This window comes from Stenella coeruleoalba (genome assembly GCF_951394435.1).
Source record: "Stenella coeruleoalba genome assembly, chromosome: 18".
Classification (NCBI taxonomy): domain Eukaryota; kingdom Metazoa; phylum Chordata; class Mammalia; order Artiodactyla; family Delphinidae; genus Stenella; species Stenella coeruleoalba.
The window spans coordinates 32,095,700-32,121,187 of record NC_137164.1 but is presented as its reverse complement, the minus strand read 5'-3'; the positions used below and the strand labels follow the sequence as shown (position 1 = coordinate 32,121,187).

Here is a 25,488-nt window from a genome sequence, read left to right as displayed (position 1 = left end):
TTAAAAAGAGAAAGGTAAGAAGAGAAGGGAGAAATATCTGCAACAGTGTTTACATTGTTAGAATCTGAGGAACTCTTCAAGGTAGAAAAATTTCCATCTGAGAATTACAGCTTAGCTAAGGGAGGCCTGTGTGTGTGTGCATGCTTTTAGCCTTCTCCAATCTGAGGTCAGTTAATTATGAAAATAAAAATCAAAAAATTTGAGAATTTGTTGTATTCCTCCTAAAAACTTATCAGAGGCCTCTTTGGAGTAAAAGGTTTATCTCATTTCACTAATTAGATATTTATCTTCTATAAAATGTGAAAGAAGAAGAAAATGACATGAAACATTTGCTATAGTTATTTGGAATGATACTTCAATTAATGTTCTGATTTAGCTATAAAAAATCTGCTTCTTTATACATGAAAATCAAACATACTATTATTTCTCAAGAAATCTCACAAAAATAAAATTCTTTCATACAAAATTAGTCATGTTTAAAAAAACAATAAACCTTTCAAAGTGAGTTTCTGTTTCTAATATAGTATCTTTCCCTAGCAGGTATTCAATAAGCACTTTTAAAATATTTATGGAATTCATGGCTGCAGGACAAAAATTCCTCAATTGTACATATTCTATTTGAGCAGACTCACTTAAAGGTAAATTGACCCAATCCTAGGATGAGATATGACATCTGTCATGTTTGTTTTGTTTTGTTGCTTTTATAGTATTGGTAGCAAATAGGTATTTCAGTCAAGAGAACAAATCCATGTGTAATATTTCTATAGATGTAATAGAAATATTACACGCAAAGATGTAATATTTCTATAAATACAGTTTAATTTCTGACTCTGAACCACCAGCCTGCCTAATGGTAAACAACTTAGTCAATTCTCTGTCTCTGTGTGCTTTAGCTCAGTAATTCCAGTGTAGAATTCAGTTATTCATGTTTGAAATTCCCTGCCAAGCTCTCTCCCTAAAGGGGACCCCAAGCTTGAAAGTCGGCTTGGGGTACACATCTAAGAATGTGCATTCTTCTTGGTTCTGTTCTGTCTGGGCCCAGAACACCCTCCCTACTTCCACATAATTTCTCCTGCCTGCTTTTGGTAAAGGTGATGTCTGTTTTGCTCTTGAATGGTGATGCCGGAGATCTGTCAGATTGCTCATAGATACCTACCTCCTTTGCTCCCTGACATTGGTGATTCTCAGGAGTATATCCGTGTTCTTTGGTTGGACTTTCTCTCTAACTTCCTTTCTCCCCAGCCAGTGCCCATAGGGAGTTCCTGTGTTCCTCCCACAGCTCTCAAGTCCTAGGGGGGCTTCTGCAGCCCTCTTGTGCCTAGACTTGTTCCCGGGCCACCTCTCGGGAGCACACGGTGCATCCGCACGATGCTTCCCTGGATCCGCCGCTCTCCCAGATCTGCTCGTTGGACACAAGATGCTTCCACTCTTGGATTCCACTCTCTGTGACTCCATGGGAAATTCTGCCCTTTAGTCCCATATCCTTCTGGAATGAGGAGCAGTGTGCTGGGATCCTATGCTGCATGGACTCTCCTCATTTTCTAGTCTCTCTCCCAGCAGATGGGGGCATCTTTTCCATTTATAACCCAAGTATGGGGACTTCCCTGGCAGTCCAGTGGTTAAGACTCCACGCTTCCAATGCAAGGGGTGTGGGTTTGATCCCTGGTCAGGGAACTAAGATCCCGTGTGCCACGTGACCAAAAAAAAAAAAAAACCCAAGTATGTGGTTTGCGTCCTCTCTTATGTGGATAGGCCCTATATTTTAAAGGTCCTTTTGGCTTCCACATTATGGTGGAAGAAGGGAGGTGGGCTGACATCTGAGCAGTAGTGGTCAGACCTCTACTCGTACTTAGAAATCCAGAATCTTGAATTAGGTGGATACCAAGTGAACACAAACTGAAATAAGTCAGGGCTTCCACTGAGCCTTCCAATAAACCTTGGAATCCATGGGCTAAATTAAGACACAGAGGCATCAAATTCATATTTGGACAGCAATAAACAGTTTAGCAGGCCTGGAATGATCGTTGAGTAGAGCTGTGGGGAAAGATGAAGCTAAATTGGAAGACTGGGGAGTGTGCTGTTTTGGGTTTCTGCTTCATCCTCCAAGGGCGTTGTCTTCTTTTAGAGAGATGGATCTCATGGCAAAAAGGCAGATGGATGAGTATATGTAGAGGGAGTAGAAAGACTGAGACCAGTTAGGAATCTGTTGCAATTTTGCAGGAGTTAAATGCCAAAGGCCCAAACTAGAATGTACTGAAAACGGGAAGACAAGATAGACTGGAAAGGCAGTTAGAGGTAGTACCAATAGGCCTGTGTCGCTGATTGGGTGTGGGGAGGCAGGGAGAAACTTCCACGACAGGGTGGATTATGCCTATACTAGCTTTAGGACACGTTGAGTTTGCATCTCCAATTTAAAGCCTTTTTATTTGGGGGGTAATTTTACCTGAAAGGGCCTGGCATAGATTATGAAACACAACAACTGCACATAAATGTTAGCTTCTTTCTTAGAGGAAAGAAACAAACTTCTTTGTTAACAAAGACAGTTTAGGTGTTTTAGTAACTACACTAACCAAGAACATTTAATAACAAATCATGTTAGATCATAAGGATAAGCTGGGGGTACCCTTCCCCTGGAGTCTGACAGAGGCTTGGGATGCCGGTAAAGTAAGACAGAGTATGTGTCCCATTCTCCCCTTTGAAGGAAAATGGGTCACTCCTCCTCCTTCCACTTCAGCTGGTATCAGCTCAGATATTCAGTTCCAAGGCTCTGGGATTCTCAGTATTAAAATTTGTTTTCTTGTTTATTTACCTGGCATATGCGATGTTTCAGTATTTTGTGATTTTTTTAAAGCATTAATCACACCTTATCTAGCATAACAAAAGACATTCCTAAGGTTCCTGTGTGATTTGCTCTTGTGGTTTTAAATTTCTGACCAAAAATTTATAAAACTTGGCAGTGGAGTGCCTTCCTTCATTAACAGAATTATTACTGTAATGGTGAAAAATATCCTTCCTATCAAAATGTTGCCTTCATTTAACAAATATTTATTGAAGACATATTATGTCACGGCACTATAAAATGAGCAAACATCCCTGCCACTTGAGGGCTTGTATCCTGGTGGAGAAGACAGTGTTTAAGATAAATATACTATAGTGTTAGAAGTCAGTAAGTTCTGAGGAGAATAAAATAGAGCAGGGTCGTGGGGACTGGAAGCGTGGGAAGGAGTAACATTTTATATAGGGTAGTTTTTTTAATTTGCCCCAGTTCACCATGTTGTGGACAGTGCTGTTATCCCCTTGGACTATGAGCAGCCTGGTACAGTGCTGAGTGGCCCAGCCTAGTGGTCAGCGTGACCAGGTTTGCAGACCAGGTAGCTTCCCAGAACAGAAGTCTTCTCATCCATAAAATAAGGTTCCTTTGGCCTCTGAAATCTCATTTATATTCTGCAAATTAATTTTTAAGTAAAAAAACGAGCCTTGTTAGAGTCCAGGCAATCAAACTTTGTTTAGTTCTCCACTCACTCATTCTACAACACTGTCCTCTATTAAAATACAAACTCTATTATGGTAAGACTCTTTCCATTTGGCAGTAAGTAAATAGGAGTCTTCTCTCCATGTGCAGCGTATTGTTTTTGTTTTTGTTTTGCTTCCCATTTGGTTATAGGACAAATGTATTTGAAAGTTAACCTGTTTCGAATGTTTTCCCCACATTTTTGATCAGTAAAAGAGAGACCTGAGTTTAGAAAAAGTTACTGATATGGGGAACTTAGGGAAATACGTATATATGCAGATATGTATGTATGTATGTATATGGACAAATCTTTTCAGTAATGAATTGTCTCATGTCAATTACTAGTTTGCTTCTATGCTATCTTAATTTTCTGAATGGAACGTGGTTAGTATTTATGTAGAACAGAAATGAAAATGCCATTTATTATAGAACCGGTTGACCTTTTTACAGATTGACAACTTCTCATCTTCCCTGACATATACTCAATCAGCACTTCAGTCTATTAAGAGCAGAACTCATTAACATGCATAAACTAGCAGCCTGATCTAGTTATAATGCATCTTTAATGTGTGACTTATACAGCGTAGTGTAGGTCCTCAGTCTTGTAATAAAACGTAGAGTAGCCTCCAGTGATCAACAAGGTTCCGAGATCAATTTAACCTGGGTAAAACCTTTATCCATAAAAACTGTCATTAGGAATGACTAACATTTCACTAATTAGCTCACCATTTACAACCCATAAGCTTCTCACAGATGGTGAATGTGTATAAACACCCACAGATGTGTGCACAGCTGACTCCCAGTTATCCGCAGGAGTAGGGGACATAGATAATTTAGATTCGCTTACAATGCAAACCCCTCATTTTAGCTAGTTTCAAGCTCCTTTCTCTTTGGACTTTTTACCACAGCTGTTAATGAAGTAGCAAATTAACTAATCTTATTTCAGCTTCTCCTCTTACTGATGCATATACCCCCTGGTGAAAGCACTAATATGTACAAATGTGATCACAAGATGGCTGGCAAGAGGATGAAAATGGGAAGTTCACGCTTAGATGAATATATGGAGCATGGAAAATCATCATATACGTTTGTAGCTGTGTGTCTAGTAAGAGGTTTCAAGTTGTGAAAGCACAGCAAGGCTCCCATTTCAACGTTATACCTAAACTCCCAGAAATAGAAGAGAATATCTTCTTAAATTTGAGAAAAAGGAAAGGACACCATTTCCCTTTCCCATAAGGCAGTCTGATCCTGTATTAATTGTTTCTTTTCCAATAACTGTAATTTGGTCTCAAGTTTTCATTGTAACTTAAGCCTCTTTACTGTCTGGTGCTGAATTAAGATGAGGAGATGTAAATATGATAAGTTGAGTACCATGAAGTTATTTATTTCCCTTATTTTCTTCAGTCTAAAGAGTCTTAGATCTTGCTCTTCTCTTGTAGGTTCTTAATCTGAAACTTTTCTTCATTCTCCTTTGTGCACTGGGCTGTATTTTACTTGTCCAAGCAGTTTAAAGGCATTGTTTGATTGAGCACACCCAGAGTCAGGAGTCATGTGGAGATAACTGAGGTCCACAGACCATTTACAGCAGTGCTCCCCAACCTTTCTGGCACCAGGGACCAGTTTCATGGAAGACAGTTTTTCCACGGAAGGAGGGTGGGGGGATGCTTTCAGGATGATTCAGGCGTATTACATTTATTGTGCACTTTATTTCTATTATTATTACATTGTAATATATAATGAAATAGTTATACAACTCACCATAATGCAGAGTCAGTGGGAGCCCTGAGCTTGTTTTCCTGCAACTAGATGGTCCCATCTGGAGGTGATGGGAGAGAGTGACACCCGAAGTCTGTTGCTTATGTCTAGTCTACTCCGTAAGATGCAGCTTAATTGTCACTTGCCACTCACTGATAGGGTTTTGATATGAGTCTGCAGGCAATTGATTTATTATGGTCTCTGTGCAGTCAAACCTCTCTGCTAATGATAATGTGTATTTGCAGCTGCTCCCCAGCGCTAGCATCACCACCTCAGCTACACCTCAGGTCATCAGGCATTAGATTCTCATAAGGAGCACACAACCTAGATCCCTCACATGAGCAGTTTACAATAGGGTTTATGCTCCTATGAGAATCTAATTCTGCCGCTGACCTGACAGGAGGCGGAGCTCAGGTGGTAATGTGAGCAATGGGGAGCGGCTGTAAATACAGATGAAGCTTCTCACTCGCCCTCGGCTCACCTCCTGCTGTGCGGCCCGGTTCCTAACAGACCATGGACTGGTATCGGTCCGTGGCCCAGGGGTTGGGGACCCCAGATTTACAGAATAAGCTGTGAAGCGCAACCATTTTGCTTCCCAGTGACCTGCAGGATATGTACCATGTCTTCAGGCTGAGGTATTCATAAGTTAATACAAGCTGTTTCCCAGAGTTTCCTTACTCGAGAAACATTGCTTTATTTTAGCTTATTGAAGAGGAAAATTAACCATTCCATAACAGCATGTTAGAAATATCCAAAGGAGTTTAAAGAAGAAATTTTATAAATTTTATAATTTTATAATTTATAGAATTAGTGTCAAGAACATGAATGGCAAAAGAACGTGGCACCAGCATCGAGGAAAGAAATGTTGCCCCACTGGAGCTCTCCAGTAGATCTGTAACGTTTCAGATAAAAGATACATTAGTTTTTGTTGTTTTTTCATTGGGGAGAATTTGTAAGTGCTAACAGGTTCTATAGGAAACTTATTGGATATTTCCCCAGTAAGAAAAGAGACTGGGAACTCAGTGCTTTGAGATAGAGAGATCCTTCTATGTATACCTGTCTTCAACAGCTGCCATCTGACTTTAACAGGTGGTGCCTTTCACTGAGATAAGGAACACCAGGACAAGATGAAGTTTGGGGGAAATGGTGATGAAGTATCTGTAGGACACCTGTGTCACCATGTCTAGTGAATGATTGGGTATGGTCTAGGGTGCCCAACTCATCCCAGTTTGCCTGAGCCTTTCCCAGTTTTAGCACTGTAAGCCCTGTATTCCAGGAAACCCCTTAGTCTTTGGCAAATGGGGATTGTTGGTCACTGTAGCCAGAGCTCAGGAGTAGAGCTTGTGCTCTGGTGATGGAAACTTGGAGTTCTCAACATGCAAAGCTGTGGGAGTTAAAATGCCAGTGGAGACTGTGAGGAATGGTGTACGTGTAGGCAGAGGAAGAGGAGCCGGGAAGAGAGTGTGAGAAGGAGTCGCCGTGGAGGTGGGAGGGGAACTAAGAAATTCTGGTATCATGAAGCCCAGGGAAGAGACCATTTCAAAGGAGAAAGGGTAGTCAATATTGTCAAATGCTGCCAAGAGATCATAGAATAAACAGACTGACAATTGTCCCATTGACATCAGCTCTAAGGAGAGAGGAGAGGGTTGATAAATGAGCATGGGAACGGAGACTGAGATGTAAGAAAGGTAGTAGCTAGAGGGGTTTGGGGTCGAGAGGGCAAAGCATGTGTTTGAATTTGTTTAATTGTAGGTTGGGGAAGATGAGGAAGGAAAGGAGGTTGGGGAAGAATGATACTCAGTAGAGCAAGGTCCTGAGGGCAGCTGGAAAGAGTGTGGAGGATGCGATATCAGCACAGGTGGAGGAAGTTGTCCTGGAAAGTGACATGCTCTGCTAATGTGATGAGTGGGAAGGAGAAAAAGCTGGGCCCAGGTGCAGATACATTTGTAGATTTGATGGTAGGAAGTTAAGGGTTTTTTTCATCAAGTAGTTTCTATTTTATATATGAAATAGAGCAAGTGCTCTGCTGAGGAAGGGTAGTCGGTTGAAAGCCTTGAAAGAAGCATTGAAACAGCCCCTCTCAGGGAGTGGGAGTGAGAGCCTCCAGGTAAAACATAGATGGTGTGTTGGATAGTACTAAGAATCCAGTTGAGGTTGGTAGCTGTGACTATGTACCAGCCCTGATCCTGCAGTATTATTTTTCACCACAGTTATTCAGCAGCTAGTGTGTAGTGCCAAGAAGATAGAATTTTCAGTTCATTTAAGTTTCACCAGTAGTCTGAGAAAGGACCGTAATGGAGGAGGAAAATAAGATATTGGCCAGTGAACCGTGGTCAAAGTGATGAACCACGGATAGGCAAGGAAGTGAAGACAGTGGGGCCAGGGTGTAGGAGATTTCCGTGGATAGATGACAGGACGAGGGTTAGGGGGAGGGAGAGGGACAAAGAGAGAGAAAATAAGGACAGATGGCTTGTATGAATCCAAATTAATAGAAATAAAATAGTTGTGGATGGTAGTAAAGTTCAGATTATGGATGTGAGGGTGGGTGATGGAAAGTAGGGGGAAAGGATTCGTCCCTGGAGATGAGGGAGGTCAAGGAACTCATTTGCTGTTGGATTAGTAGTTCACATGGAGTTGAATTCATGCAGGATGATGGCAAGACTTGACTGACAGAGGAAGACTGAATCAGGTGACAAAGTCAGATGACAGAAGTATGAGAGGATGAGCAATGTCAGCTAGAAGGGGGCAGGGAGATCATCCCTCCAGTTTTCCAGTTGCAGTGAAAGGAATGTTCATTGAAGACATCAAGATAGTAGAGAAGTTGCTTATGTTAATAAATACTGGAAGAAATAGGGATCAGAAAGAACTTATCTCTTAGATGGAGCAACTGAGAATGATAGTGATAGTGGTTTGACTGGCCTCAACGTTTTAATCCAACTGTAGCAGTTGTCCAGTAGGTGGCTTGTAGGGAGGGACCAGGAGGCCACTGCAGACTGGACTGATTCTAGTATGTCCAGGTACTCCTGGTCCTGGGAGAAGGAGGATGTCTCTGGCCTTTCCCTATAAGGAAGGAGTCATCAGTGACCTGCATCTCATTTATCACCTGGTTCTGGAGAAAGGTGCCTGGCTCCCAGTGAATTTGGGGAGGCCTAATCTGTGCTTGTTGGTTGAGTTCCCAGCTATGAAAGCCACTGTCTCTTTGTGCCCTGAGGCATTTCCTAAAGCAACTCTAAGTACAGCTCAACAAAGCTGAGGGTCTGAGTACTTCTCAGTTATCACACAACGCAGATGTGGAGTATCTAGAGGATCGTAGTATCAGTGTGTCACAATACAGAGGGTCAAGAAAAGTGAGTGTAATGGAAAGAATGTCAGCTTCAGAATCAAAAGATTTTGGTTCAAACCTCCCCTTTGCTACCTACCTGTTGTAGGGCTTTTGGTGCATTACTTTACCTCTGCGGACTTCAGGTTCCCTGGCTTTAAAATGGATCTGATAATAGCTACCTTGCAGGGCTGGGGACTTACATCAGAAAATCTAGGTAAAACGCTCCACACAGATCCTAGTACATGGGCATTCAATGATGTTTCCTCATATATCTAACTCACATTTAGTTTATGTTCTTTTTGTTATGCATTTTTTCTTTTCTAAATAAAATTGTTCTCAAACTTACCTAATATCAGTTTTTATTTAGGGGCTTCTATATTCATTTTGTCAGCTTTTTGTAGCTGAGGGAAAAACTTCCATTGTTCTATTGAGAGAGTTTAGCACATTTTTGCCTCCAGTTTCTTTGCAATTGTTAATGAGTTAATCAAAAGTTCAGTTGTCTCCCATTTTCTTTTCTTTTCTGTGTTATTTGCTTTCTCAAAGCATATGTCAATTCCTTTTCCTCCTCACTTTCCACTCATTCAGACTTGCCTTATTATCTTTTCTGACTTCCTTTCTTTCAAAAATATGTTGCTGTTAACCTGATTAGGATTTTAAAATATCTTCAGTTTGTAATATTAATGTCATAATTCCTGCATCTGATTGGGGAAGGAATACTATATTTGTGCAGAAGAAATCTGTATTTCTCCTTTGAAATGAACTGAAAAAATAATGAATACTTAATACTTGGACCACAAATTCATATTCGAAATGAACCTAGAACCTGAATCTAGTAAAATTACTTTGGGCAGGATTGGCAGTAGTGAGGTGGCACTTGACTACATTCTTGGCACCCAAAATACTAATACACAAATTTCCACCGTTTACTGTGCTATCTATAGGGTCATGTGTTTTAAAGTACAAATAAAACCTATCTTCAGAAATTTAAGTGCAAATACAAGTACAGGTACCAAAGAATAACCCCTGAAATCATCACTGGGCAGCCATAGCTATACCTCTAACCTACTGCCTCTGTATTAAGCAATTTCATACCACTTGGCTTTCTTTTTTGGAACATTTGTCATACAGGTAGTGACGAATTATGTGTTGAAATTGCCCTAAGACTGCAAGTCCCATGAGAACAGGGCAGAGCCTGGTTTCAGTGCCTGCCACATATTCCTTGGTGCACATTTGTAAGATTGAATTGAACTACAGACTTTATAGTTTTATATTTCCAACTACTTCCTGGACAAAAGAGTTTGACTGTTCTGCCAGCACCTCAAAATCAGTTCATCTAAAACCTAACTTGTCATGTTCCACATAAAACCTGATTTTTATGTTCTCATTTTGGGTTAATGATACCACTGTTTTCCCAGTCACCCAGGCTTGACACCTTCACACTGTGCCAGCTTTAATCATAGTGAAGTCCAATTTTGATTATTTCACACCTTTCAAAAACATTCTATGGCAGTTCTTCAGCCTTGAATCCAAGCTCCTTCAGCCTCCCTTCCTGACCTTATTTTCCCCTTCTTCCAGTATGCACCATATGCTGCTGTCACAGCATGACTGGTGGTTCCCTCTGGGCCCCATTCACTCTTCCAGGTACCGCTGGTTGAGAGTGGCCTCTCATGGCCTCAAGTCCGTTTGTCCCAGCTTCTCCTGAAAGAAAATTCCTGCAAAATCACCTCTATTCCCTAGCTTAGCCTCCCCTTGATTCTTGGTATTGAATAAGCATTTTTATTTTCTCTATCTGAAATCATTTCATTCTTTGTTCAAAAACTTCATGAGGAACAAAGCCATTGAAAAGTCTTTTCAGATTTTTCTAATATATGAAAATATTAAAACAAGTTTAAAATACATCTAATATATTTTCAACAGGAAGTAAGCAATTGCCGAGCTTAAGCACTGTCAGACTAATTTCTCAGGATAAAATGAAGCTCTTGTGGGTGACAAGTTAAACTTCTGCTTAGAATGGTGGTGTTCTACCGTGTAATTAACCTTTTCCTCTCTGGGTTACTCTGTGATTATAGGGTCATGGGTGTTCACTGTGAGTGATAGTCACATCTTGTTAAATGTCATTATCATTTCACGTCTACATATGTATGTAAATAGATACATTATTTTTCCCCAGACACTCTGTACTTTTGCATCTGAAGACCTCTGTTCAGCACACTCAGCCCTGTACAACACACAACCTTGGCAATGTTCTTTTTGCCAGGGAGACAATACTGGTTTTAAATTTTGTTTTCTTTCGTAATTGTTAGAAAAGGTCACTGTGAACAAGCTAATCAGAGTTGGTCACTTGGATACTTACATGCGAGATATTTTAACAAACACTTAACACAGAAAGAATGATTAGTTAGTGCCTTTCTTCAACATCATGTGGTGGAGTAATTGCTAAGCAGGAAGTCAGGAAATTTATCCTCTGCTTTGTAGCTAATAGCCGTGAGTGATCATAGAAAGGTCTGTACTCAATGTCCTCATTGATAAGTGATTGGCTTTTTTCACTTACTATGTTTTGGATATGGTCCATATCAACAATTTAAATATGCTTCATTATTTTTTCCTCATCTCGGCATATTTTAGTATATGAATGTCATAGTTTATTAAGTCTGTCTCTTGCAGATGGGCATTTAGGTCATTTTCAATCACTTGTTATTATAAACATTGTAATAAACATCCTTGTACATATGCCCTTGCACTCATGAGTTACAAGTAAGATAATTTTCTTAGAAAAAAATCATTTCATCAAATGGTATGTGCAGTTTTATTTCTGATAACAGATTGCCAAATTGCATTCCCAAGAGGTTGCATTAGTTTTATATTTCCACCAATAATGTGTGGAATGATCTGTTTCCCAACCTTTACCAATTATCCTCAGTTGTTATTATTGCCATGCTAATAGGTAAAAATGATCTCTCATTGATGTACGTGGAAAATCTTTAATTATGAATGACGTTGTGGATTATATCCTCTATATAAAAGCCCTATTTGTTTGTCTTTATGATGGATTCCCTGAACATATTATTTGCCTGATTTTTTGTTATTTTTTTATTGATTGTTGATTTTTTTTTTTTTCCTGAGTCATAATGTTCTTTATTTCAAGAAAATCAGTTTTAGGGAATACCTGTTTTCAATTTTTTTTTCCCCTGGTTTCTCCTTTCATTGTTTATGTGTAGACTTTGTTCTTATTGTTCTTGTGATTTATAGACATTTATTATAGTACAAACTATATGACATTTGGCTATTCAGATTTTTCCCAGGAAAATCGTCTCCTTTCAGAACCAATGAAAAATATACTTTTCTATACTGTCTGCTATATTTTGCAGTTTAATTTTTTCATGTTGAAATAGTTGATCCACTGGGATTTATTTTGGTATAAATAGCAGGGTGGGATCCAAATAAACTACCATCATAGTAGTTATTGAATCTTTTCTTATCCTCTACTGATTTGAAACGCCACATTTATCATGAATCATGAATTGAGTTTTCTTAGTCAATGTGAAATTCAACCATGAATTTCGTTTCAATACTCAATATGAATTGCCAAGAGCAATATATACTATACATTATTTTCCAAGCATATCTGACAACAGAACCGCCCTACTTCCCCCACAGTACACACACGTGGACACACACACAGAGCTTCTCATGGGTCTAGCGTTCTGTGGTACACATTTTGGGAAATTCTGTCTGTCTGATTGAAGTTGTGTTTTGGTGTATTTTTTTTTTTTAATGTTGGATGTCTATTTAATACAGCACAACTAAGTTTTTGCTATAATATTTCGTAATGACAAACTCATTCATTGACTATATGGTTTCTTTAAATTTTGTGCCTTAAGTGTGCTTACATTCCAAAAGTGGTTATGCCCTTTTTATTTGAGAGGAGAATTAAGTGAGCAGACAAGTAACTTATTTTTCTGGAATTTGGGCAATTGTTTCTATTAGTTTTTAAAATGAAAGAACTTTCATAAAAAATTCCAGAAGAAGGTAAATTAGATATCTTCATGAGTTAAGCTGAATGACTATGATGCCAAAATCACTTTCGTACAACAGAATCTAGATCATAAGAAATCTGGAGATTAAAAGTTAATAACAATACACTTTGATTTATATATAACAGTATATTTATTTTACCCCTTTTTCTTGGTGGTTTGTATAATTAGAATAGAACCATGCTTTATATATGACATCCAGTAATGGATTTTTTTTTCTTTTTGAGACTGGAGAGTTCATATAAGAAAAATTCTTTATTTTACAAATATCTCTATAACTCTACTTACTATAAGACATGAAATCATTTAGATTCCAGTCTGAATACAATGTAATAGTATAATAATTATGGTTTACACATTCAAATGTACCTGCAAAATAGTTTTCACTGAAGCTTTGAAAAATATAGCCTTATATTTTATCCAGAGCAACTAAAAGAATGGCCCCGTGGTCTGTGCTCAGAGTTATGATGACTGTCACATGTCCAAGCATATTCAAGGTAGCGAGAAGGGGTAGCAACGTGCGATGGCAGCCACAGCTGTCACAGCTCCGGTAGATATTCAAGATAGGAGGAAGGGGGAGAGTGGCTATCAGCATCTGCCTCTTCTGTTTCTAGCAGCACCATACAGGTGATCACTTACACTTTATCAGTCAGAAATGCATCATAGGGCCACCCTCAGCTTCACTACAAGGAAGCTTTGGAAAATGAGGTTTTAACTTTTCCAGCTTCTGTAGTGGAAGCAGACAAAGAGAGGGTAGGGAATGGATGTGTTGCACTGGCCATTCAGCAATGTGTGCCATATTAGTGAAAAAGAAGAGTCATCATAATATTAAAAATAATAGTAATATTTATTGAAGCCTTACTGTGTGTGAGGCATTATCCTAAGCTCTTTACATGTATTAGCTCACTTAATCCTCACAACAGCCTTTTGAGGAGCGTACTATTATTATCCCCATCTTATACAGGAGGAAATAGGGAGGCACAAGATGGTCTTTAAGGGGCACACAGCTGGCAAGAGCCAAGATTTAAGCCCAACACTTTGGCTCCTTGACTTTGCTCTTAAGTTTCTTTTGGAAAAAAGGAAAACAACCTTACTTCGTTGTAAAAGATGCTACATTTTTCCTTCTAACTTGTAACAGGAAATATATTTAATTCAAGATATGCAAATAATGAAGAATAGTGAATAAAACCAGAAATATTAAAGTATTGGGTTTCTAAATATAAAATTCCACTTCTCATGGTTGAGTCAGTCATTATAATATACAAGAGAACTGTTCTAATTATCATTTTATCAGTTAAATCCCAATGAAAATTGGCTAATTCCCTTGACTCAAATAAATTTTCAGTTTCACATCTAGATTAAGACATGTTCGAAGATGTTTTGTGTTATTCCTGTCTTTTTGCTGTCTGGGTTAAGTAGTATTTTGAGCTTTGTTCTAGAAGGTTAAAGACTGAACTAGGTTAGCAAGTAAATCAAATACAGCTTTGTCCCCAGAAGGTCTGTAACTAGCAGCATGAACAGTAAATTCATGTAATTTTGTTGGGGCAACTGTCTCGTGTTTCTTTTAGAAAGAGGTGGGTTAAATTCTGAGTCTCTGAATTTTGAGTATCAGCTGTGCACTTTCAACAATTCTTTGGAGAAACTGAGCTTTCCTTCCCTATCCTCTTGCCAAATTCCAGGTGGTTATTATATGTCTTACTACTACTAAAGTCATATCAAATGTGATGAGACTTAAAGAAAGTGTGCCAGAGACTGTGGGAGTGAAAAGGGGAGCTCTGGAAGCACATGCAAAGTGAACACAATGGAAAATGGTCATAGGTTGAGAACAGTTGGTTCCTCCTAAAATCCCCTTTGCATATTAGCTTGCCATGTGGCTTCCCCTCAGCTCTTTCCTTATGTCTACACACACCCTTCCTAACAGAACTCATGCTCTGCCATAACATCAGTAATGACCACAGCAAAGATTAACTGTTATTAAGTTCTTATGATGTGCCAGGCACTCTGCTGAGTGTTACACATGATTTATCTCCTTTAATCGTCCCAATAATATTGTGAAGTAGGCGCTATTATTAATCTCACATCAAAGTTGAGGAAAAAAGAATGGAGATTAGTAAGGTTAAGTAATTTGCCCAAAGCCACACTGATTTCTAATTGGAAAGCCAGAATTTAAATACAGGTTGTCTAAATTCAAAACTTGTGTTCATTACCATTTCACTATGTTTATGTTCTTTTCTATAGCTTCCAGTATGACCAGTATGCTTCTAAGTTCAACTTGTTAGTATAATTAATTCCTCTCCCCCAAGTTTTAAACCTGTGAAACCATCATCCTTCTAGACACCTTTAATCACCTGCAGTTGGATATCTCATGAAGATCTCAACATATCCAAACTGAATTCTTCTCTTGTCTCAGCCCCATTCTACCATGAAACAAAAATAATTCAGTACTTGGTGAATAATACCAACATATATCCAACTGGCTGAACCGGATACTTGGAAATTAGCCTCGACTTCATTTTTTAGTACTCACATCCACGCAGACCAAGATTTTTCTGTTTTTCCTCCTTTCTCTTTTCCTTTTTCACCACTTCTGTTCTTTACCTGATTCCCACAATCGCATTTTGCCTGGACTTAAACCAGGAAACCTGCCTTCTCCTTATTTTCCTTGCCCTTTGTCTTGTCTCTTCTCAGAGTGATCTTTGTAAAGTAGAAATTTGACCATGTTAATTCTTCATTTAAAATAAGTTAATGGCTCCCTTCCAAACTCCACAGTCTGGCATGTTCTTCAGCGCTTGGTGATTTGGCCACTACCTGTCTCCTCAGCATCACCTCTCAGTAACCCCTACTCTAAGCTGCCCTCCATTCCCATGGACATGAGTGTTCTCCCAAGTGTTTCATGTCCCCCGTACAGCTGTTCTGTGAACTCTGCAGGGCCTTCCCTCTTCAGGAAGCTCTGGCAAATGTAAAGACTCCTTTAAGTCTTAGGTCTTCAGGAGGCCTTCTGTGACGGTTTTCCCTTCTCCCTCTGCCCTATGCCAGGTGTCCTTCCTTGGTGGAGATCTCCATCACAATGCTCATCATTGTATATTGGACCATTTGTTACCTGTCTTCTTCCCCTCGTCATAGGAAAGCACGTTAAGGTCAAGAAGCAACCTCTTTCTCTCCTCTTCCTCCTTCTTGGTTGCCTCTTCCTGTCAGGAATTTTTTAGTTTCTTTGTGTGTATCAGTGTGATTTCTGCACATTCCTAAATGAAATACAGTAGGCTTATAGCAAAATAAAATACACTCTCCTTCACCGTCTCAACTTCCTCCCCTTTCCCAGAGGCAACCACTTTTAATTCTTAGTGGGTTTTTTTTTTCTGATATTTACCTCTTCCTTATTTCTAGATAATGTACTTAGATTATTATTTGTCAGTTTTTCATTTTAGTCATTGAGTTCCTAAGTGGTAGAAGGTTTAGTTCCCTCATACCCTCTCCCCGCTTATACTTTCCTCGTATACCCCTTCTCCTTTACCTCTGCTGTCTTCACATTATAATTTTATCATACCTGATGGTCAGACGAATAGCCAGTGTTTATAATAGTGCAATGGTGTAAATATTCCTCACCCCTCCAGTTAACATGCCATGATTACTTCCTATTGGACAACAATATTATTTCTAGGTTTATACTAATATTTTTTTTAAAAATGTGCTGGGTATTTGTGTATATATACCTGTCACTGTTTTATCCAAACTCTCTGACAGGTCTGTGAAATAAGGAACAATCCTTTTTCCAAATGGTCAACCCAGCAGATTTGCTTTTAGTTTCTCAGCCACTGTTCTTTCCTATGGCCCAGTTGTCTCCCATGTGATCTCCTTAGCAGATCCCCCTCTGCCTGTCCTCACATCCTCTTGATTCTCCTTTAAAAATGTCTCATCCCTACCTCTCCCTTCTCCATTTCCCTTGATGCTGTACGACTTCTTAAAATACGATTTACAAATTAAACAAGGTGATATGTTATTCACACAAAGCACAGCTTTGACTATTGCAGTTAGTCTATTTATTTAAAAGAGTTTTAACAGCAGGAGAGAGACTATAATAAATATTTTGAATATCAATTGACTTGTAGTTAAAGAAGTTGAATTCTAGTCTACAATAAAAATGGCTAGTTTTTATTTCTTTGGTTTGTATTAGAATAATGTAAATATGAGTCCTTTAAATACTTTATTGTACCTCACTTTTGTTTTTATTTATAACTTTTGCCTTTGAACCTGCTATCTCTTCTGCCAGGTATGCTGTTCCCTCCCCAGTCCCTGCCATGGTCAACTTCTGCTTGTTCACCAGGTCATAATTCACTAAGAAAACGTACATCTCCGATAGAACCCTCCCATACCTAGCACACTGTTCTGCTTCTGGAGAGCTGAAAACATTTCTTGTTAATTCTTGGGATCTAGATGTCCTTCATGCCTAGTAATGTTCTGGTGCATCATAGCCCTCAATAAACATGTGTCAAATGAATATTCTAAATGCATTTTCAGCGTTTGGGAAAACATCTTCATTTTATGTCTCCATGTTACACATTGGATTGTTTTAAGAGTCTACCTGTATTTCTGATCAGAGCTTCCCTTAGAAATGATGTTATTAATCACATATGCTATTAAAGAGTTATTTAATTTATAATGGATCTAAAACAATGCTGAAAACCTAATCAGATATTACATAAACTTCCTATAGTGCACTATGGAGTTCATTTATGAATTTATTTCCCTACATTTTTTATCTCAGCAATTTACCACTGCTTTCATTTGTATGATCTCATTTGATCCTCTCATCAACCCTAGATAGGTATTATCTCTATTACACATGTCAGGAACATGTAGGAACATGTAGCCAGTTGACAACTCAGACTAGAATGCAGATCTTCTTTCTCTGATACACTATTCTTTCCATTGCGGGAGTGGGGAATGAAGGCCAAGCAAAGCCATTAGCTCTGGGGGACAAGACCAAAGGATAGAAGTTCCAGGTAGAGACTGATGTATGGGAGAGAAAATGTTTGTGGAGAATCACAGGCAGTTGCCTTTAGCTGAAGAACAGATTGTGATGTTGGAAACCAGAGATAAGATTTAGAAAGCAGTTGGAGTCAGTGTCAGGGCCAAGAGAAAGGGTTGGGACTTTATATTGTGGGAAGTGAGTGATATTGAAAATTTGTGACCAGGGGATCATAATTCCGCTTTAGTGCTCTATGGGATGAATTAGAATTAGGGAGAAACGAGAAGCAACATCATTTTAGGCAACTCATGCGATATTTCAGGTGAAAAATAATTCAGTTCTGGACCACCAACATTAAGTTTAGTCAGAAAAGGAAACAATGGATCACTTCTTGGGATACTGGCATGTACATGAGCAAGGTTTGGCAACTGAATGGTTGTGTGAGCCCAGGGAAAGGAGGGAACAAAGCTTTGCTGTTTACAGTGGTGGTGGGAATGTGCTCCCGCTGGTTCCCTCCCCATCGTGACCTTTATTCTTCTACGTGGTGACTCCTTCCAGCTGACCACGCTAGTGCTTCATTTGTTAATATAGTCAGCATACGTTAATGAACACTTTCTTTGCTAGGTGTTAAAGATAAATGGAAACCACAATCCCTGCCCTCAACAAACTCTCTGTGGTAGAAACCATCAAGTAAACAATATTGTAAAGGATTTATTGCTATATGTACCACAAGTCATTAGGACACAGAGAGGCAACCAGTTCAGCACACACAGCTCAGGAAAGGATTCTCAGTTATCTATCTTGAAGGAGAAGGAGTTAGATTGGTGAAGAAAGTGGGAAGGATGTTCTGTGTAAACAAAACAGCATGATCAAAGGTGTGAAATTGGGAACGTGGAACTGTGATGTAAGTTGTTTAGTGAGCCTGAACATGTCAGCATCTATCTCCTAAGAACAGTGACATTATCCTCCCTGATCATAATATAATTATCAAACTCAGGTAACCAACATTGGTACAATATAATTACTTAATACCCAGCAAATTTAAAATTTGTCTAATTATCCCAATAATGTCACCTGTGACTTTTTTATAATCCGAGAGCTAATGGAAGATTGTGTTTTGCATTTAGTTGCCATGTCTATTTAATCTCCTCTAAGCTAGAATGCTGCTTCCCTAAGCTTTTCTCCTCTCTTTCTCTTGCTTGGTGTTTCATGATATTGATGATTTTTAAGAAACCAGACCAGTTGTTTCACAGAATGTCGCTCACTTTGGATTTGTAAGATGGTTTCCTTATGTTTAGATGCAGGTTAAATTTTTTTGTTGTTTGTTGTTTCTGTTAAAGATGGTTTTAAGCTTTTGTTCATTTATTTATTTATTTTGGCCGTGCCGCACGGCTTGTGGGATCTTAGTTCCCCAGCCAGGGATCAAACCTGTGCCCCCAGCAATGGAAGTGCATAGTCCTAACCATTGGACCTCCAGGGAATTCCCAGGTTAAATATTTTTACACAGTTTATATTGTGTCCATCTCAGTGCATCACTTCAGGAGACAATTATTGTCAGTGTGCCCCATTACTGGTGATGTCAAATTTGATTAGTTGGGTAAGGTGATATCTTTGAGATTTCTCCATACCATGTTCCTCCATAACCTTACATACAATGGGTTTTGTAACCATTGATGATTTCTGCCTAATTAATTCTTACTGTGTGAGTTGTGATATGGTGAATTTTCTGTTTCCCTTATCTATCTCTTATATTAATGGAACTCGGTCCTCTTTATATCTTTGACATCTATTGGTTCACATTCTTATTCAAAGCAGAGCTTTTTCTTCCCACCTTCCATTTAAAGTTATTTTGCCACGAGACTATAAAAGCAGTGCTCTGAAGTGAATCAGTCGAACTCGGTTGTCTTTAGTGACAGTAACACGGACACTAATGAGACAGATTTCATTAAAAGATATTTGATTTATGAGAGAGTTAAGTCATATCATATTTTGAAATTGCTGGCTTAGTCCTGGCATCTGATCTTTTTTCCCCCTACCATACCATCACCAGTTTCTGCGCATGCTTTGACATTGCTATGGTAACCCCGAGGGCTGATGGAATTCCCTGCATCTCTTTTCACAGAGGGTGATGAGACAGGAGTGATGGATAGTCTGCTGGAGGCCTTGCAGTCGGGGGCTGCCTTCCGCGACCGAAGGAAAAGGACACCGAAGCCGAAAGGTGAACATTACACTTGTTTCCTGTTCCTTTCTAGGGGACTATCACAAAGAACAACCCCCCCCCCAGCACCCCGCGCACGCCAACATCCCCCCCCGCCCCCACTTTTTGTAATTCTTTTAAAGTCATGTGTCAAGAATGCAGAGCAGTGGGCAAAAACTCTTCAGAAGTTTTATAAGTTTGTTTAATCCTTCCCTTGCAAGTGTCAGAGAGAGAAGCGTTCCAGTTGGCCAGTGTCAGTAGTGCATTAACAAATCAATGCACTGAACCTGGAAAAGCCTGATTAGTGTGACAGGTCTCATCTAAAGAACCATATGTACCTTATCCCAGTGGAGTTCACAGTAGCATAATTAAATGAGAAGTAAAAGTCATAACATTATTGCTTCAAGTATTTCAGGGTATTGAAGCATTGCTTTGCTTCCAGAAATACTTAACCTTGGAAATACGTCGAATACTGTTATACTTCCTGAGATGAACAGACCTCTATATTAAGATTCTTTTATATATATTTTTTAACAGATATTCGGCGAAGTCTCAGTCCAGCGTCTCAGCCTGTTCTGAAAGTTTGTAACCATGGTAATAAACTGTATTCATAAATTGCACATTATCCTTATCTACTTTTATCCTCTTGATCTGTGATTTTAGTAGGTTGCTGTGAAGTTCTCGAGTTTCAGTATGACTAAAATAGTAAAAATGTGTGGATGTACATATTTGCGATGCGATTGTGCACTCATATTTTCCATCCTTCCATTATTGCCTTGAGGTAGTGTCGAGGATTCTTCTTTCAGGTCTCAAGTGCATGTTTTACTTTTAATATTATTATTTGAAGTTAGCTCACACATTTCTGATCAGTGTTGTCCAGTGTATCCTTTCAAAAGCATTGTGCTTTCTTAGAACTATTTTAAATAGTGGATTTGCTTTACATTAAGATACAATTTGAAATATTGAATTGTTACCTGTTTTACTCTACCGTATTTGCCAGTACAGTGTGAAACACTGTGACCAGCATTTTGGCAAAATCTTTAATACAGGTGAGCTTCATGTGATATTATTGTGGCGGGATGTGCTAGAATCACTAAAAAGAAGGTGAGTTAACTTAGTCTCCGATATTTATCTGAGACTGACTCCTTTCAGACATCTCTAACTGGCTCCTGAACACGCAACCTCATGGAGCCCTCTTCCTGTCTTCAAGATGCCATTTTGTGTTGATTGGGTTTTGTTTACTTTGGTTCCCTTTCCCTCACTGTTATGTGTTACAGGGTTCTGCTTACCTTTCATAGTTAAAGTCAAATTCATCCATCGTGATTGCCGTTTATTCAGTGAGATTGTTACCAAAGTTTACCAGATTTAGAAATGAAAAGATACTTGACAGATTTTTTTCGAGAGTTGTTTTGGGTACAGATGAATTACGTTCTAGAAGTATTAATGTCTGACTGAGTAGAGAAACTTAAGTAGAATTTCTAGGATAACATAAAAAAGAGTATGCGGTAAATAAGAAAAAGACATGGATGTAATGATCTTTTAATAGCTGTGTAGATCCTGACTGCTCAAGGTAAAGTATACATAATACATGCTTAATAAATGAGAGAAAAGGTAAAAATCTACACCAAAATTTTAAATAGATCTTTTGACTTTTTTTCAATAGTATGTTTTTATTGTTTTGCCTTTTCCTAGTCTAACAATAGGAAGAAAAAATTGTAATAAGTCAGAAAAATTCATTGTGGATAATTAATCCCTAGCTTTGGGTTATTATTTAGAGTCATTGTGATATACTAAATAACGGCAAAAACTGTAGAGGACAGAGAAACTCAGAGAGGCTGAAAACTTTCTTAGAGTACAGAGCTTTTTAGTGACACAACCGTAATATAGTTTTGATTTCCATCATGTTTCTTGTTTGATTGAATATAGGTACTTAGATTTTTTAATTATTATTATCAATACAATATATGAAATAAACAACTCAGCCCCCATTGTAAGTCATTAAAGAAAAGACCCACAGCCATGATATGATATGATTATAATGGCATACATATACCCATGCTGTGTTTAATTTAAAATAAATATTTTGGCCATTTTGTAGGGGGAAATTATTTAAGATAAGTTTGTGTACTGGCCTTGAGAAACACAGTCCTTCTGTGACTGTAATGTTAGTAAAGTGTCCAGGCTACAAAGGTTCATCTATAATTGTAAATTGTGATACTTTTGGTCCAGATGAAAAAAGCAGGTGAGCATTACATTTCTATCTCTACCAAGGCCAATGTACTATCGTAAGTTCTAAGGCTTTTGTGATAACTAAGCAAGTAGATTATACAGCAAACCAAAGGAGATATACCATAAAGATCAAATTCTCTGTTCTAATAAAAATGTAGTGGATTAGAATATTTTAAAAACTTATTTTCATTGATATTTCTTTTGTTTTCCCTTTATACTTCTAACCAAGTGAAAAAAATTCAAACCACCAGACTAATCTTTAAGGATTGTATGTATAAAGTTAGATTTATCCGACTAGACATTGAAAAATGCAGAATTTGGTTAAGGACATTGCAACAAGCATCATGCATATTTTTTAGAAAAAGGTGACATTTCAGAGTTCATTTTGAAATCTTTTTCTAAAAATTAGTGTGTTTTCACTGGAAGTACTAACCCTACAACTGAACTATGCAACTGAAATGTAACATGGAAACCCCGTTTATTTTTTAATTTGCTTTCATGTACTTAAACAAAACTAACACCTGATATTTATATTTTCTAAAAATATATAGTAGTTGATATTACCTCATTAGTTTTAAAAGATATATGAGATTTTCTACAATTATTTTAAATTTGTTTGCATCCTAAATAAAATAATAATATTAATAGTAATAATAAAGTTAATATTTACTGTTACTTTGCTTGAGTTATTTAAGTTAAAAGCCAAGCAATATGTTGAAATGCTTTATACATATCCCATTTAATCTTCTCAATAATCCTATTAGATAGTCAATGTTTTTATCTCTATTTTATAGTCAAAAATAACCAAGGATTGAACAGGTCTGATAGTTTGTGTCCAGTCCTATGACCAAATTTCAAACCCAGGTCCATCTGACTTTTGAGTCCAAGCTCTTAATCTCTCTCCCACGTCGTGCTCTGAATACAACTGCTTGAATCCCTATCTTTTCCTCTTCCCATCATCTGGGTGGACCACGTGTGTACATTTTTTTCTCTTGTGACATAAGTTCGAGCTATTGAGATACACCCTCACACCCTCTCAGAGGTTTTCTAGCCTCTGGTCTATCTTCTCCCTTGTTCTCAGATTGAACCACTAGATAGCATTCTTTTCTTTATCTGAGGCTTGGATTACAAGGATAAACCACCTTCTTGAATGAGGACCACTATTTATTTCTTTTAATAAACTCTCTATTAAAAGATCTAAATTAATCTAATAAGTTTATACTCTGTTAGAAAGATCATGGAAATTTTAGATTATATATAGATTATAAATATAGACTTAGACTATATGTGTGTGTGTGTGTGTGTGTGTGTGTGTGTGTAGAGAGAGAGACAGAGATCATCTTTTATTGCAGAATGAGAAAATCCTGATAAAGTATCCTGTGAGACCTTGGGGCTAAAATATCACGGAATATATTTTGGCAAAAGATGACCTCAAAAGTACAATATTCTAACTCCAGAAATTGTACACACTGAATAATTCAGCCCTTGTGTTGTGCTCCAAATCTCTACCCAAAATACTTTGGTTAAAACCTTTCCCTGTTTTATCTTTTGCTTTGTCTGTTAAGACCTAGGAAGAAATTACGTATTTGGTATTTTTCCTTGCTAAACCTTCACTCATTCATTTATTTAGCAAAATGTATTAAGCACTTGCTGGGCACTTAATATGTAGTGATTCCCTCTAAGAATCCACTATCCAGTTGGGAGACAGATGAGCAACAATTCTCATATATCTGATTAATGCCAAGATAGCGGTAATGCACAGAGCTTTTGGAACACCAAGAAGTCTGAAAGACCAATCCAGACTTTATGAGGACAATTCAAACTTGGCTTCTAGAAGGACCTGAAATCAAAGCTAAGTTTTGAAGGATAAGTAGAAATGAGGCAAAACCCTGAGGGCAAACGTGAGCGAAGAAGGAGAAGCAGCATGCACACACTTTCCCAGGAGGTCTTTTCTGAACCTTAGTCTGAACCCTGTAAAACTGTATGCTCTTATAAGCACCTATATGCTCTTACTAGCATCCTGGTTTTTCCTATTATGCAACACACATTTGCCTTAAAATGTTCTTATTCAGTGTCTGCCACACTACTCCTGAGATCCATCAGGGTGCAGACAAGACAATAAAGGAGGGTTTCTGGCTTGTTTACTGCTGTAACCCCAGTTCTTCCATGGGTTGGTGCCCGACACATGGATATTTAGTAAGAATGTTTTGAATGAACAGACATGCTTACGTTTAGGCTTGCATAGAACAATTAGTGTACATTGAGCAAAATCGGGTCTGCGGTTGTCACCCAAATAAGTAGGACTTAGTATGCCAATTGCTAAAGCTCTATCTGTAGCTAGAAGGAGTTATCCTTCTCATCTTCTCCCTAATATGTTATCTGTCATCAAAAGGAGATATTTGATCATCACAGGTTTGAAGGTTGTTGCATTAGATGTGAAGGGTTAGGCTCAATCTTGATTGGATTATTTACTCCTTAGCAGTGGAGAGTTACTTATTAATTAGATTTCTTTCCCTTGCTTAATCAAGCAAAGTTTAACAACAGTAAATAAATGAAAGCATCTGCTAATGAGTACAGGGCATTATCTCATTTCTTTACTTAATACAGTGCATTTGAAATCTAAAGATTGTCTATAGTTTGTAGAAAATAGTAAGTCAAGATAATCAAAATATTTATTAACGGATTTTAATAAAATCATACCATATTTGGGTGTTGGGAAATCAGTGTTAGTGAATCACCTGGACTGGTTAAAAATAAAGGACCAGATAGGGAATAAGTATATTGAGAGTCTGATGCCAGACCAAGAACTTGGACTACTGAGGTTTTTGAGCAGGAAAATGACAGGTCTGAGCAGTTTGTATGGAATCAAAGTGACAAATGTTAGAGAGAAGAAAGAATCGAAAGGACTTTGTAGCCGCTTTGAGCCGACATGGTTTGGCTGCAAGGAATGGGGAGAGTTAGAGAGCTGATCAAGGTGCGAGGGGAGAAGCCAAGTCTAGAGCTCTGTGTTGATACCCTCACAAAGACTTGCTAACACTGCATAAGCAGATGAGTTACCTGCAGGAAGTCTTCAAAGCTAGAGAATGCAAGTCAAGGACTGAGCCTTAGGAATGGACACAGGTGAGTAACAGAGTGAGTGAGAGACAGAAAAAGGATGAAGATGGGAAGGATTGCATAATAGTGGAGCCCACATTATGAAGGTTGAAAGAAGACTTTCAAGGACTTGGTATGCTCCAAGTCCTTGAAATGACTTGGTATGACTCCCATTTCTTTTTCTTTGGTTGTTTCTTTCTTTTTTTCTTTATAAAACTGAGTGGTATTACCACTGAGTGACTAGTGTTTTTCAGGGTACAGTGATTTCTACTCTCTTCAGGGACTTCTTTTCCCTTGTAGACTCTGTAAAATGTTTGTGACAAAGCTTTCACAAATATGAATTGTTCGGCCACACCTTATGGTGCATCTGCCTGCAGTTTG

The 25,488-nt window shown here is 38.3% G+C and overlaps 1 protein-coding gene across 1 annotated transcript in view; it reads left to right on the top strand.

Moving 5' to 3' along the window:
* Positions 1-20,429, top strand: part of DIAPH3 (diaphanous related formin 3) — a 413,319-nt gene extending 392,890 nt beyond the window's left edge. Inside the window, 2 exon segments of the mRNA XM_079902970.1 lie at positions 19,711-19,806; positions 20,323-20,429. Of these exon segments, the coding sequence (XP_079759096.1) occupies positions 19,711-19,806; positions 20,323-20,399 (173 nt within the window). The 3' untranslated portion in view covers positions 20,400-20,429.
* Positions 20,430-25,488: the final 5,059 nt, after the last annotated feature.